This window comes from Mytilus galloprovincialis, chromosome 5 (assembly GCF_965363235.1).
Source record: "Mytilus galloprovincialis chromosome 5, xbMytGall1.hap1.1, whole genome shotgun sequence".
NCBI lineage: Eukaryota > Metazoa > Mollusca > Bivalvia > Mytilida > Mytilidae > Mytilus > Mytilus galloprovincialis.
The window spans coordinates 27,572,833-27,589,481 of record NC_134842.1 but is presented as its reverse complement, the minus strand read 5'-3'; the positions used below and the strand labels follow the sequence as shown (position 1 = coordinate 27,589,481).

At 31.5% G+C, this 16,649-nt stretch overlaps 1 protein-coding gene across 2 annotated transcripts; it reads left to right on the top strand.

The window, feature by feature from the left end:
* Positions 1–345: 345 nt before the first annotated feature.
* Positions 346–16,296, top strand: LOC143075530 (uncharacterized). Of its 2 annotated transcripts, none has more exons than XM_076250969.1 (3): positions 346–1,580; positions 11,548–11,760; positions 12,687–16,296. In XM_076250969.1, the coding sequence occupies exons 1-3, from the start codon at positions 1,518–1,520 to the stop codon at positions 14,625–14,627; spliced, it is 2,217 nt and encodes a 738-aa protein (XP_076107084.1). In that variant the 5' UTR covers positions 346–1,517; the 3' UTR covers positions 14,628–16,296. The 2 variants fall into 2 exon arrangements, with proteins under 2 accessions (XP_076107084.1, XP_076107083.1); XM_076250968.1 differs by having other exon boundaries at positions 349–1,580; positions 11,564–11,760; positions 12,687–16,292.
* Positions 16,297–16,649: the final 353 nt, after the last annotated feature.

Here is a 16,649-nt window from a genome sequence, read left to right as displayed (position 1 = left end):
CCACACTTTGTTACTATGAATATAGATAAATCTAATAATAGTTTCATCTTTGCTCCACTATAAATATATTTCAAATACCAATAATGCATTATTTTGAAATAGAAAGTCAATTTGATCTACAATTTGATTGTTGTCGTGTTCTATAATAGGTTTAAATGGTATTTAAATAGTCTTAGCGGTTCATTTGACAAAAACACACTCAATATTTAAAAATTTCACCTGGTTATAATAGAGCAAGAAATAGAGAGTGTCACGAATTACGAGCCTTTTTGTTTTTTTATGAAAATTTTATTCTTTCAGGTGGGTGAACTATATGGAAGAAACAATGGGTGTTTTTGATTGTTTAGTAATGAACACTAGGAACTATTAGTTTGTGAAATCTATGTCATTTTGGGATAAGAAAATTAACCTTTAGATTATAATAGCGGCTGTTACTGAACCGCAGTATTATTTTTGTATTGAATTTCATTTTGGTTTTCATAGCTTATTTTCGTTTCAAACACGATGCACAGAAGCTTCAATTGGATATGAAATAATTTAAATTCAAAGCTACAGGATTATTTGTTTTTGTTGTTAGTGACTTCCAATGAATTAGTATGACGTGCAGTGAATAGTGTCAAATTAAATGGACATTTTATAACGGTACCTTTTCACGGTATTATCTAAATGCTTTAGTTGACAGTAAACTTAAATGAGAAAAATCTTATTGAAATAACACAATATTAATATTTGATAAATGTGTAAAGGACGGGAAATAAATATTTGACGAGCTGAAATAATCAATCCAGCATCAATTGTCGGATATATATTTTTCACCTGACATCTAAAGAATAAACTTCCAGAATCAATGTTATTCTAGTTCTGCATGTCACACGGCGTGATGTACAATTCATAAAATTGATAGCAGCCGACTGCAATATGGATTTACGAGGCAAGAATCACCTGAACAGAAAATTGTTTTATTAAGAGGATTACTTTCTACAAATCGTTGGGACATCATTGTACTTCAATAAATAACCTTACAATAGTCGTGCTTGGTGCCGGCAATACTTTCATCAACGGGTGCAATAGCAAGCTTCGTCGACTTGGGATGCATTTTATATCTATTAAGAACATTGATTCGATAGGAGTCACATATTTGCAGTATATCCTAATGTATGGTGCAGTGTAACGAATTAATATCCTGGACTATTTATATTTTCACCTGACACGATGACAGTCCTACAATACCTAACGATATGTTTTTCAGACCGAACAAAAGATTAGTTAACATCGTTTTAAATGTACATGATTTTAAGACACATGATACGATAATTATTTCATACAGCGTTTATTAAACATTAAAAAGTCAGAATAAAAAATGAAAAGTAGGAAAATAAAAGAAATGAAAAAAATGAAATTTAAACATCACACTGGCAATAACGGAAATAGAAAATGTGAATGTGGATTAGAGAGTATATTGCCTGAACTGTTACCATGGTATTTGTTCGTCATAGTACTGTGCATCAGAATTCATTATGTTCTTCAACCAAACAACTGGTGGCTGCTTCATCCAGATGAAATATTCCAATCAGTTGAAGGTATGATATACATTTATTACGTCATAATTCATATCCTGCACACAGACAGTGTATTTGAGGTTTTGCAAGACTTATCTTAGTTCTTTATATGGCAATGTTTAAACTATGAGCCTTAGATATAAGACTGCCTTAAAGGGGTATAGATAATTTATAAGGCATATCTAAACCTGCAAGCAAAATACTAAAATGAAAATGAATTTCGTAAATTTACTAAACTGTGGTACGTTAAAAAATCATCTCTCTATTTCTCTTTTTCATTCAGATGTATTAAAGTGGAAGGGTATTCTGACAGATGAATTAAGAAAAACAAATTAAAGCGATAACCCCCCCCCCCCCCCTTTCTGCACATTTGCACACTACTCCACAACTTGTTTTTCCTTTCGTGATTAATTAGATAAAGGTTTGCTGCTTACAATGAGGCTATTGAACAAAAGATTCCAAGTGGTTATGTTGAAAAAAGAAAAAAATCACAAATATACTGAACTCCGAGGATTATTCAAAACGTAAAGTCCCCAATCAAATGGCAAAATCAAAAGATACAAAGCATCAAACGAATGGACAACAACTGTCTTATAGACTTGGTACAGGCATTTTCTTATGTAGAAAATGGTGGATTGAACCTGGTTTTTTAGCGCTAAATCTCTCAGTTGTATGACAGTCGCATCAAATTCATTTATGTTGACAACGTTGCGTGAACAAAACAGACATAATAGGTACATCGCTGGTACCTTGAGACAGGGCAAATTTTGCATTTTGTTTACTATCATTTGCTAGTTTATAATCCATAGCGGTCACTGGTAATATATATAGAGAAGAGAGAGAAACATATTTTCGTAAACTGTTAAGACTAGACTATAACTATGTTGAAGTAATTTAATCAGATATTACATATAGCAGAATACAAACACAAGCTTTTGTTATTGGCGATATACAAGAGACTCCAAAAACTTAATGTAAATACAAGTCCCTTGACATGAATCCAAAAATCATCTATACAATGGATATATAAAGAACACAATTTAATGTTACTTTTTAATATAAAAAGGACCAAGTTCTTACTACATTCCTTCTTTTTGATTGATAAATATCAAAGGTCGACCATACAATTCGATCTGAACTACCCCTTTTCATTTGATGGGTTTATAGGTTTATGTATACAACAGGTCAATATTATTACTACAACTGTCCACATATGTTGTCTGCATATTAAACTTTAAATACTCCAAAACTAAAAGCATGAAATTGGTATACAAAAACTGTGTTATTGTTTACATAAACTTTATTAAAGTGAAAACTTTTAATTTGAATTGTCTTCTGCTGATCAATATTATCTTAATGAAATCTGATACCCATTCGAATCAGTTTATATTGTGGGTTTTGTCAATCAAGTACGAATTTCTTTCATGTCGTTTAATAACTATTTGGATAATACTTAAAACAAAATGGCCATTGCTTTTTCTTATTGTTTCTATTTTGTATTTATCTAAGAATTTCAGTATATTAATACTGATAACAATTTTTTTTATTTTTATCTTCTTTTAATGTATCTGCACTAAAATAATTAGTTTTATATCTTCAAGGGTCTTAGGATAATTCTGCAATCAGCTGAGATCGTTTTGTTTTAGTTTTAAATATTAATTTATTATTTAAAAACTGTGTTGTTATGCAATTTTTCTCCCTGCTTGTCGATAGACTTGCGGCCGTCGACTTAACATCTTCCGCAGCTCCTCGTTGAAGCATTCCCTAAAATAAATTAGACACAGGATTCATGTTATTCGCGTATGGTAAGATTTGCATTCATGTTTGTAACATTATTATCGAGTTGACATATTCCATGATATGATACTTCAAGCTTTTTGAATACCGCAGAAATCAAATCAGTTAAATTCTCTATTTTTATAATTCATTGTTGAATGCAAAAGTATTGACAAATTAATAAATGATTTAGAGCTTGAAATATTTTATAAACTGGTAACAATTAGTGGTACAAACCGATATTTTATTATACTCATAGTCAAAAATTGTGTACGCCAGTCTCGCGTTTTGTTGAAGGGTACAAGACTCATAAATGACGTCCGAATAACAAAATATTAAATAGGCCAAAAAAATACGAAGTTAAAGACAAGCCCTGTGTGTTTACTATCGAAACTAAATCCTTGTACCATAAAAATCGTTTTAAAAAACTTAGGTGGCAAACACGGCATTACTCTTACTATTTCAGTTTTAATTAAATGTTTACGACTGAATGATTCATCCTGAGTACTTAATTCAATTTATATTTTTATGGTAAAACAATAATGTAGTATAACCTATCTTTGCCGTTACATGAACATTTGTGATTTTATCTATTTAAGATTTTACAGTAGAAATAAACAATCTATAAATGAGGCTGTTAGTTTTCTCGTTTGAATTTATTTAAAACATTGTCATTTCGGGGCCTTTTATAGCTGACTATGCGGAACTATTGTTGAAGACCGTACGGTGACCTATAGTTGTTAACTTCTGCGTCATTTTGGTCTGTTGTGGACAGTTGTCTCATTGGCAATCATACCACATCTTCTTTTTTATATTGACTGAAAAACGAATATTGGCTTTCGAGAAGTCAATTCAATTGAACGTTGATTTCTTTTGTTTTCCTAAGCTGTTGAAATTTTAAGTTATTCGTAGTCACAAATAATGAAATCAATCAGTTGAAATTAGAGGTGTGTTATTAAATAGGAGATTGTATGAATGTATTATCCTTGTTCATAAACAAAAATTAAAAACATGTAGTATGATTGCCAATGATTCCACATGAAACGAGACCACTACAACGCCTGAAAAGAGGTCACTATAATGCCTGAGACGAGACCACTAAAATGCTTGAACCGAAACCACTGAAACGCCTAGAAAAAGACTGATACAAGACAACTATTATTAATTGATGGTATTTGATTTGTAGGGTATTAGGTAGCACTCCACAGTAATAAAATAAAATTAAAAATGAGCCACAAAATGTTTTATCATCTCCTATTCCTGGATTTCTAATACATTAACCTATATGTTTGTGTTGTGCATGTGCATATGTATGTAATCAGTATCTTCCATAGATTTGATTTTCAAAAGTTAAAAGGGTGAAAATTAATTCCTTTTATGTGTATCCATGGCAACATTCTGCATTTATTTAACAAAAATATTGCAAAAAGGGGGGTGAACATGTCCCCCCAAAATTTGGATCAAACTAGAATTTCAATGCCTTTGAGTGATACCTTTTAAGAAACTGTTTTCATAAATCTTCCTAATGATCAAATATAAAATGGGTGTCGTTCGCCTCATTTTTTCGTAAAATCCAATCACAAAGTTCTTGCGATAAAAAGTTGGAAAAAAACATTACAATAATTGCCGGACCAATGTATGGTAGGGACATGCAAATACGGACTGTCATACAGAAAACAGCCTATATTACATACATTACATAACCTTGATGTTCATATAAACCCAATACAAAGGCTATTTTAATACTCAGCTATCCAAAAAATCATTTTATTGCACACTAGCTTTCATATTTGAAAAATCCACAGGGGCCAAAAGGCGAAAATGCACACCTAACTGTGGAGTGCTACCTTAGCATGGATGATAAAATATAGTTTTAAAAAATTAGAGTAAGAATACTTCTTGACAGTAACAAAACTTTGTGGTCATATTGCGGACATTAATATGTCCATTTGTACAATATTCCAGAGCGTGAGTTTATTGTCATGATTTCTTAGATAAAGGTGTGCTGTTAACGAGGAATCTATTGAATCAAAGATTCGAAGTAGAAAAGTTGAAGTCATCACACAGGTTACTAGTTCGGTCTCAAATACGTTTAAGGGACGTTTTATGGTTTATAGGTACACAACAGATCAATATTATTAGTACACGTGACTACAAGTAAAATTTTAAATACTCCAAAACATAAAAGCATGAAATTGGTATACAGCAAATTGTGTTATTGTTTACATTAACTACATTGAAGTAAAAACTTTTAATTTTAATTGTCTTCTGCTGATCAATATTAACTTAACGAAATCTGATACCCATTCGAATCAGTTTATATTGTGGGGTTTGTCAATCAAGTACGAATTTCTTTCATGTCGTTTTAGTACACAAATAACTATTTTGATATACTAAAAACAATATGACCATTGCTTTTTCTTAATTCTTTTTGCTTATTCTCTCATGCGATACATTTTGGATCGGGCTTTTTTTAAATAGTTCATTATTCAAGTTTTCCAGATGATACTGTAAGCACCTTTGAGAGTGCTTAGATTGGAAAAGGATATCCTGCTTTTATGAATTTTTATTCTCTTTTTGCTGGTTTTCAAACTGCTAACAATCTTTTAGATGATTTACCTTAAATTGGTAATAATAAGTGGTACCAACCGATAGGAATTTAGATAAACTCATCAATAAAACTATGTACGCCAGACTCGCGATTTGTCTACAAGTACAAGACTCATAAGTAAAGTTCGAATAAATGTTGTTAAAAAGGCCAGATAAAAATACGAAGTTAAAGACAAGCTCTGTGGGTATACCATCGAAATCAAATCCTGGTACCATATATAAAATCCGTTTTAAAAAACTAATGTGGCAAACACGGCATTACTCTTAATATTTTATGTTTTAATTAAATGTTTATGACTGCATGATACATCCTGAGTACTTAATTCAATCTATATTTTTATGGTATCACAATAATGTATTATAACATTTCTTTATCCACGTTACCGTAACATTAAACTTTGTGATTAAATCTTTCTTTTAAATTTTAACTGTACATAAAAAAAAACAGTCACGACTGAAAAACGAGTATTGTCTTTCGAGAAGTCAATTCAATAGAAAGCTGTTTTCTTTTGGTTTTTTTTAAATTGTAGAAATTGTAAATCATTCATAGTCACAAATAATGAATTCAAAATGTTTAAATTAAAGGGTTTTGTTTAATTGGAAGTTTGTACGAATGTCTTATCCTTATTTATAAAATGAAAATAAGAACATGTGGTATGATTGTCAATGAATCCACTAAAACGCATGAAACCATCCCCTATAAAGCCTGATACGATACCACTAAACCGCTTGATAGGAGACAACTGAAACGCCTTATACAAGACCAATTAAACGCATGATACGAGTCCACTAAAACGCCTGATAAAAGAAAACTATCATTAATTGAGGGTATATGATTGATAAGGTATGAGCATGGATGATAAAATAAAGTTTTGAAAATAAGAGTGAGAATTCATCTAGACAGAAAAACGATTGTGGTCATTTGGAGGACTTGTGTCTATTTGCACAATATGCCAAAGCTTGCATTTCCTGTCATGAGTTCTTTGGTAAAGGTCTGCTGCTAACGAGGAATCTATTGAACCAAAGGTTCAGAGTGGTAAGGTTGTGGTCATCACAAGTTATTAGTTCTGTATTTAGCCTGACTTTTTTCCTAATCCACAACGGTCACTTATAACAAATAGAGACATTACTTTTGTCATAAACTGTTAAGACTTGACTACAATTATGTTTGAAGTAATATAAGCATTTATTAAATAAAGCAGCATACACACAGTTATTTTTGTGATTTTACTTTTTAAAAACGTAAACTTTTGTTTTTGACGATCTGAAAGAGACTCCAAAAACTTAAATTAAATACAAATCTTTTTACATGAATCAAAAAATCATCCATACAATAGAAACATAAAGAGCATACTTTAATATAAACTTTTTAATATAAAAAAGGACTAAATTCGTACTGCATTTCTTCTTTATAATTGGTAAGTATCAAAGGTCGACCATACAAATCGTATTGAACAGCTCCTTTTCATTTAATGGGTTTATAGGTTTATGTACACAACAGGTCAATATTATTACTAAAACTGTCTACATATTAAACTTTAAATACTCCAAAACTTAATAGCATGAAATTGGTATACACAAATTGTTATTGTTTACACAAACTTTATTGAAGTGAAAACTTTTAATTCTAATTGTCTTCTTGTGATCAACATTATCTTAATGAAATCTGATACCCATTCAAATCAGTTGTATTGTGGGTTTTGTCAATCACGTATGAATTTCTTTCATGTCGTTACTATTTGGATAATGCGTAAACAAAATTACCATTGCTTTTTCTTATTGTTTCTCTCGTGTATTAGTCTAAGAATATAAAAAAAAATCTGCTATTTTTAGTGTATCTGTGATAATTCTGCAATCAGCTGAGATCGGTTTCATTTTTAATGTTAGTTCTCTGTTAGGTGATATGTCCATGATGACATTGTACCTTTTAATACCGCACACAATTCATAACCGTTTGATTCTCAATTTTTTTTTAATAAATCATTTTTGTAAGCCAAAGTATTGACAAATAAGTAAATGATTCAAAGCTTGAAATAGTTTAAGAAAATCGGTCTTTTGTAGAATATAAAGTAAGGGAATGCGTTATGATTCCCAAATGAGACAAATGCATATTGCATGTTGCTTCAGAATTAAACATAACTATTGGTTATTGTTCTTCTTCAGTTGCTGTCTATTTGAGAGAGGGACGAAAGATACTAGAGGGGCATTCCCTTTTATTTAATTGATATTTGGAGTACAAACTGGTAACGAATAGTGGTTACAAACCGAAAGATTTTAAATATACTCATTGAAATTGTTTACGACAGATTCGCGTTTTGTCTACAAGTACAAATGACGTTCGAATAAAATAAAAGTTAAATAACCAAAAATAACACGAAGTTTAAGACAAGCCCTGTGGGTGTATAGTCGATTTTTTTTTAAATACCATAAAAAAACGCTTAAAAAAACTTGGGTGGTAATCACTGCATTACTTTTAATATCTTATGTTTTAATTTAGTTTAAAAGTTTTAAAGTTTACTTAATAATACTCCTGAATCCTTAATTCAATTTATATTTTTATGATATCACTATAATTCAGTATAAAATTTCTTTACCATAGCATTTAGATTTTGGATGAGATCTTTTGAATTTTTTATTGTAGAAATAAACAATTTTAACCGAAAAACGAGAATCTTATGTAGACGAAACGCGCGTCTGGCGTATTAAATTATAATCTTGGTACTTTTGATAACTATAGATCCTTGAGAAGTCAATTCTATAGAAAGTTATTTTCTTTTGATTTTTTAAATTGTTTGAATTTTAGATTATTCCCAGTCAAAAATAATGAAATCCATCTGTTGAAAATAAACGTTTGTTTTTAAAATTGAGGTTGTACGAATGTCTTATCCTAGTTCATAAGAAAAAATAAAACATGCAGTATTATTGCCAATGAGTCAGCTAAAAGCCTGATATAAGACGAGTAACACGCATGAAACGAGACAACTAAAACGCCTAAACCGAAACCACTAAAACGCATGAAACGAGACCACTAAAACACATAAATTGAAACCACTTAAACGTCGAATAGTCTTTTAACAAGGCGATAAAGACAGTTTCTGCGTTTTTTTCTCAAATCCAAAGACTTTGAAGGCTCACAGTAAACTCATTTTTAAAGACATAATCAATATTTATCACCTGATTTCTTACTTGCGGACATCAAAGTACTGAAGCGGGATTACAATATTTAAGCCTTTTCGAATCAATATATGGACTTGGTCGTACATCTGCCTCAGTAGAATTTGGATGTTGTCGCGAGGTTGCATGTGTTTTTATCGTTGTTCTCATATTAAATTATTGTTTTTATTAATTGTCCATGTGAGTCCTACGTGGATAGACAATATAAGTTATTAATAAGTGTGTCCGTCGTCTGCTTTTTTGCCTAAGTTTTAAACAATGATATTTGTGGTGCGTCCTGTCTGTTGTCAATGGAAGAAGACATTTCATCTGAAATTCAATTAAAATATGAACGAAGTTGATATTATCAAGTTGTTTATGTTTCAATTTTATTAAAGATTCAAAATTAAAATCAATTATTGTGTTTTTATTAAACAACAATCATGTATTATTTAAATTTTCTACCTAACATCGATTAAATTGATAAGCAACAATGGTTTATTTGTGCAGTCTCTCAGTTGAGGAATGTTTTCTTTTATTTGTTGAATTCATTACAGTTGATCCTTTATTTGATCGTACAAATCAAAGTATAATTTAGACTTCAAATTGAATTGTACAAAGAAAATTGGTATCAACCAATTTGTCACGAAACGAGGAAAATAATAAAAGTTAAAAGAAAGAACACCTAGCAGTTTATCATTCGCCCAAACTGCATACGCTTAAAAATAAACTGAACTAAATTTCGTACACCAAAAAAACAAAAAAAAATGAATAAAAAAGTTAGAGTTTTTCATTTTAATTGATAATTTCTATGTTTTTTTTTTTTATAAAAACATGACATGAATAATAATAATCATTTATTCATATGAACAACCTGGCGATTGTCTTTTTTTCCTTTATTTTACATCACAATGCACTCAGGTTGCTTGTGTTCGCAGTCAAAAATGATATGTGTTTTTTAAGCAATAAAGGACTTTTAAGCAAGTTTTGTCTGCAACATACATTTTTATTTTTGACAGTTAACACATTGTATATTACACTCTTAAAAGGCATGTAATATCGGGCAACCTCTCATTTCCATTTAACTCATCACAATCATACAGCATTAAAATGCTGTTCTGATTAAAATGCGTGACCTCTAGATGTCCTTCGACTGTTTGTGCCGTTGAATTACTGTCTGATTGAGGAGTATCCAACATTGCCTTTTATTCCTCTTTTAAATCACACCTATATTGTATGTTGACCGTCATGGTAAATGGTACTTCTTTCCCCCTTACAGTATAGTGCAAAGTAAATACTAAGTTATCCTGAACAGGCCTTACAGGTGACGATAACAGTTAATAAAATGCCACACCTGAGTTGCCATTCCCGTGTTTTTTTCGTAAATTTTGAAGAAAAGCAGGCCACTAATTGGTGCATTTTGATACCTTTTACCGTGACACCTCAATTGTTGGTAAAAATTCTATCAATTATGATTAAATAAAAAAACAAATAATTACGAATTGATTCATTTGAAACAGTTTCTCTTTCAATAAACATTTTTAGAAATTACATCGCTGTTTTAAGCAACCATTAATCGATTATTTAAATAGATATCTTATCATCAGTAAAATACTATTGTTACAATTATACGGTAAATGATTGATGACTTTAGTAGCTTTTGCCTGTTAGAACATTGCTGATTGGGTTGTTTCGTCTATTTAATATTGATATCGAAAAAAGCGGGGGAAAGGTTATCATCAATCCAAACCTGTATAAAACAAACCAAATGTCTTTTAATGGCGGGATTGTATATGTTTTGTAATTCATGTCTCACTATAAGTTATACGTATATATACCAAATTTATAAATGAATTAACATTTACATCAGTATTAAAGTCATTGAGGTGTAATAGTTCGTGGGAAGTTTTAAAACGAATTTTCTGAGGTTTGAATATTCGGACTGTATAACAAAAACCATAAATGCTTCAACTTTCCACATATCTTGGGGCTTTGCTCTTTTATTTTGCAGTGCAAACCTTGTGTTGACTTTTACGTCTATTTGTTTTTTGATGTTGATCGGCCATACATTCACATAGTTACAATAACAACAAACCATCTAATACACGAACATAAATTTGCAATGTGAATAAACTAGTTTTGTGTGCATAAAGAAAATATACGGTGAGTCAGCAATCCAAAGACACAAACAATGCAAAAGATGTATAGATGTCAAAGTGACTGTCTAAGCTCTATATATCAATGTATAAGGCTTTGAATTGCCAAAGCTGTAAATGAGTTGGGAATAAGTTTAACAAAGATTTGTCAAGTATCTTTATTTAGCACCAATGTCATTGAAGAAAACGTATAGCTATAACCAAATAACTACATACATACGTGTGTGGTGTATATGTATATATGTGTATATTATTTAACAGTTTGTTTCTTTCACAGTACGTTTATTTTACAGTTTGTTTATCTTACAGTTGCTTTTTCTGAGGTGTACGGAAATGGATTTAGAACCTATGAGTATAGTCCATCCACGATAAATGTTACAACACCAGTTGAAGAACAGGAGATGAACCAGGGAATGTACAGTCTGAGGTCATTTCTCTACCCACAATTCTTTGCTGTAATTTTTGCCGTCTGCAAATTTATTGGAATACGTTTGAATTGTTATTTGGTAATTATAACTATTGATTTTAAAATACAAGCTATTTTTTTGTGTTGCTATATTTGGTAGATGTCAATGATACGAACAGTTGTATTAAGTTTTGCAAACATAACCATGTTATAATAGTATATTATTGAGAGAGATTATCAGTTCCAAACAAGCCTTTTAAAAAAGCGATGTTTTCTAACCGTATATTCATCTCAGGTATCGACTTGTTTTTAAAGGAAACTAGTCTTGTTATTCCTTCATCTGACAAGACAGTGGCGGTTCAAGAGGGGGAGTGGATTCCGTTGGATGGACAGCCCTTTTTCTTGACTATCAATGCATTCGAATGGGCATATAGTGTTGAAACCCACCCCCTTTTTATCTTGGCTTGAGAGACCCCCTTAAAAATGCTGGATCCTCCCCTGAAAGAACAGCATTAGAAGACCTACTGTTTAACTTTTAATTTACCTAAGTGTAATGTTCTTTGTAACAAAAGAAAAGTGTATGAGTTCTTATGTTATGTGTGTTCATACAGGGACTTTATGTATATCACTATATACAACAGAGGACATAAAAGGTCATCTATAATACTCAGTTTGATAATAATTCGTCAAATAACTGACAATCAAAAATACTCCAATTGTCAATTGTATTGAGAGACTTATCTATCAACCCAAGCATAGTTGCAGATCAGAATTGCAAAAACGCGGGGTCAAAAATCAGCTCGTTGGTGTTCTCTTCTTAATGATTTCACCGTTTGTTATACAAGAGCTTTTTATAGCTTACTTGACAGAATGTGTTTTGCTTTTTGTTGAAAACAGAACGGAAACCTAAGATTGCGTATATCCACATCGTGTCTTTATTTCATATAGCATTCCTTTATTTCATATAATTTTCATTGAGAATTATATATGTATCAATTAAGTGCATTCTTCGTATTTTTATTTCAGGTAGGACGTATTTGTCAGTGTGTAGTGACGTCATTTACACCAGTAGCTGTGTTTAGATTCTGTAGGACTTTATTTAGGTGCAAAGGAACTGCGTCCATAGCTGCTATGTTAACTTCATTTTCTTTACACATCTCAGTTCTTGGAACACATACATTGGTCAACAGTTTTATTTCTCCATTCTTATTTCTTTCAGTAGGCATCATTTTACAATATTTATTAAAACCTCCGGCCATTACAGATTTTTCAAACGATGAGAGTTTAAACAATGACAGTTCGTCTCGGTATAATCATACAGAAAATGGAAGCGCTTCAATACAATGTACCATGCGCGATATCAATAGTAATTTAAAGATACAGAAAAATCCATTGAATGGTGCAGCACTTCAAGAGCAAAAGAATTCAACAGAAGATGGTAAAATAGTTAAAGAAGTAAAAGCAAAGAAAAGCAAACCGAAAAAGCACCATTTAGCAACCAGACACTTTACATTGGATATAAATGTAATTTTATTAAGTTTGTCGGGTTTTGTTTGTGCAATAATGTGTTACATGAGGCCTGATACTATCATCTTTCTTATTGTAATTGGTGTCTCTTTTCTATTTACATATCGAGATAATGTATCAATTAAAAAAGGCATATATTTAACTGGCACCGTTGGATCCGGTTTTGCAATGGGTTTAATAGTTGGTGGTTTACTCGACTGGTACACGTATGGTATAATGTTTATTTCGCCAGCTCAGTGGTTGAAGTTGAATGTAGCCTCACATGTTCCCGCTGTATTGTATGGAACAAATAGTCCATATCAGTACATTTTAGACATTTTTGCCAGCTGCAAGTCTGAGTTGTGTTTTAACATTTTCTGTCTCGCTGCTTTAGTTATGATGACTCAAACCGAGTACATTGACTCAGGGGATCAAAAGTCAAGCTCTAGTCTATTAATCACTCTGTCATGTATGCTTATTATTTATTCAGTAATCGCGCATAAGGAATTAAGATTTGTTCACAACGTTTTAATCATTATTGAAATTTTAGCAGCATACGCAATTCACGGGGCTTTGCAATTTATAAACAGTTTGTTAAAATTTACCAAAGAAAAAATCAGAATTGTTGTGATGGTCTTCTCGTTATCGGTATGTCTCAATACCTACATGAATTTTCCTTCATACGGCGAAGAAACCATTCTGCCATGGAAAACGGTGACACCGACCGATTCCTCAGATATCAACCAATGCTTGTTCTTTATCAGTGAACAAAACAACGTAACAGGAGTATTCATTGACAATTCCATTTACACGTTTGCGGGATTTACCATTTTGAATCACGACGTGCCATTGCTTACTTTAATTCACCATGAATATCACGAATATAGGAGCGGAGGGTATATACCACGGACTGATCTCAGCTATAAGATACCGCGAAACTTATATGTCATCAACCGATACTCTGATATCATCGATGTGACAAATATTCACTATTTATCGAAACGTTTACTAGAAAGTCAAGAATATAATTATGTTGTTGTCCCAAACAACAGAGTGCCGTCTTTTAGTCAACTTGGTTTTAATAAAGCCCCGTTTAGTGCAGGAAGATATTCCGTCTTACAGAGATTATTGACGCCGATCGAATCTACAAAATTGTCAATCGCTGGAAAAAATATGCCACTTGGTAAAAACTCTACCATTATGGAATATGAAGCTAGTTGGTTGTACACAGCAGGATTATATACGAAGGCTATAGAACGTTTAGAAAATGCTATAGAACTGAACAATTCAAGAGTACGCCCATTTCAATTGCTTGCTTCATCGTATGCAAATAAAGCTGACTTAACAAAGGCAAAGGCCACAGAAGACAAATGTATTCTAGGCCATGGTCGAACTGCATGTCGGAAACCCCAACCAAGAATAGTGATTCACGAGGACTATAAACAGTACAGTGTGAATTAAAAAAAATATATTTAACAAAACATAAGACTCTTAAAGGCTGTTCGCTACTGATAATTAAACAACAGTAACCTAAATTTATAATTTTCCAAAAGACAGTATACCATTAACATGCAGTGCGTCTATTGTGAATGACTACATTCGCCTGCTTTATGTTTAGAATAAAGTGTATTTTTTAAAGAATGATAATGAATATGAGGACGACGGAAAAAAGTGTAAAAATTGGGATTAAAGCAATGCATGAAAATAATGAGAAGTTTTGACAAACGTTGTTTAAATAATTCATATAAGTATATTTTTTTTACAAGGAGCTAATGTATGGATAAAAGGTATTTTTTTTCTAAACTTTTAACTATAAAATCAAAACTCTTATATTCATGTATCAAAATTGCCGAAGATTTTAATTTGTTCTTCTAATTTTTACCCTGTGAGTGACGCAATTAGTATACACAGAACAGTTACCACACTTTATTAGAGTTATGCTTTTTTGTGTGTGAATATACATGGGTTCTACATTTTTTAGGCTGGTGTAGGAAAATTGTGTGCCATTAAATTGTTTGCTTTCATCGTTCTTTTCTATTCAATCAGTCCAGTTTATATTTTTTTATCAATACTATTCTTTGTCACTTTTAAAAATGGTTTATATTTGAGACCTTTTTTCAATATTTAACTTATACTTGGCAAAGGACTGAACAGATTTTAAATTAAGGAATGACAGTTATATTTTTTCTGTCAATGAAGAAATGACATAAAAAATGTGATGCACGCTGAATAACCCGCGTCGCGTGTTATCTAAAAGTGTGCACCACATTTTTGAGTTTATTCCGAATAGACAGAAAAAGTATTACATTCATAATCTAATTTAATAATTTAATTCTTAATTCCATTTTTATAAGGGGTGAATCATGAAAAAACGTTGATGACTACGGTCACATGACAAAATTATGTCTAAGAGCTGATAGACAAAAATCTTTCAGCCAATCAGAAGACGTGTTACATCCAAATTAAATTGTTCTTTATCGTTGTCATTTTCCATGTCAGCTTTAAATGTTTAAGCAATCAAAATGCTTAAATTTAAATTATTTAATGTTATTTATATTTTTGTATATTGTTACGTTTTGAGTGAGAACATAAAAAAAAATGAGATGCATATTGTTTTTGTTGTACTGTTGATTATATTTTACAAATTAATTATTTTGCATTAGTTAAGATAATTGGGGCATTCAAAGTGTCTATGTAGATAGACAGAGCTCAATACGATATTATGTAAAAACAAGAAGGTGTCCATAGTACACGGATGCCCCACTCGCACTGTCATATTCTATCTTCAGTTGACCGTGAAATTTGGGATAAAAACTCTAATTTGGCATTTAAATTGGACAGATCATAGCATAGAGAACATGTGTACTAAGTTTCACGTTGATTGAACTTCAACTTCATCAAAAACTACCTTGACCAAAAACTTTAACCTGAAGCGGGACAAACGGACGAACGAACGAACGGACGGACAGGAAAACATAATGCCCATAAATGGGGCATACAAATGTAATGGGTTTAAAATTCAAAACTGACATTCTTTTGAATTTTTAATTTACATTATCATTCCAACAAAACCCTAAACAGAAAAACCAAAGATTGAGAAACACACACCCCAGCAGAAACCAGTGGTAAACTATGGCGGTAATGTATGTTGGTAAAATGTGGTGCTGAGAATCATTTAGCTCAATGAAATCTTTCATCACAAGTGACATCCGAACTTTAATTCCTCTAAAGAATTATAATATCTAACTGTATTGAACAGTATTCCAACATTTAACTGGGGTATGCATATAGAAATATTGCATTGTATGGGATGTATAAATATATCAGTACGGTCTAGATCACTCACCTGCTGATAGAGTACCTGCTGATATAGCACCATCAGCTGGCGATATGGCACCTTTTTGGTAAATTAGATTTGCCTCCCTTTGCACAGTATCTTAAGTTTTCAGAGAATCATTTTTACCTTGAAATTACAAATATATC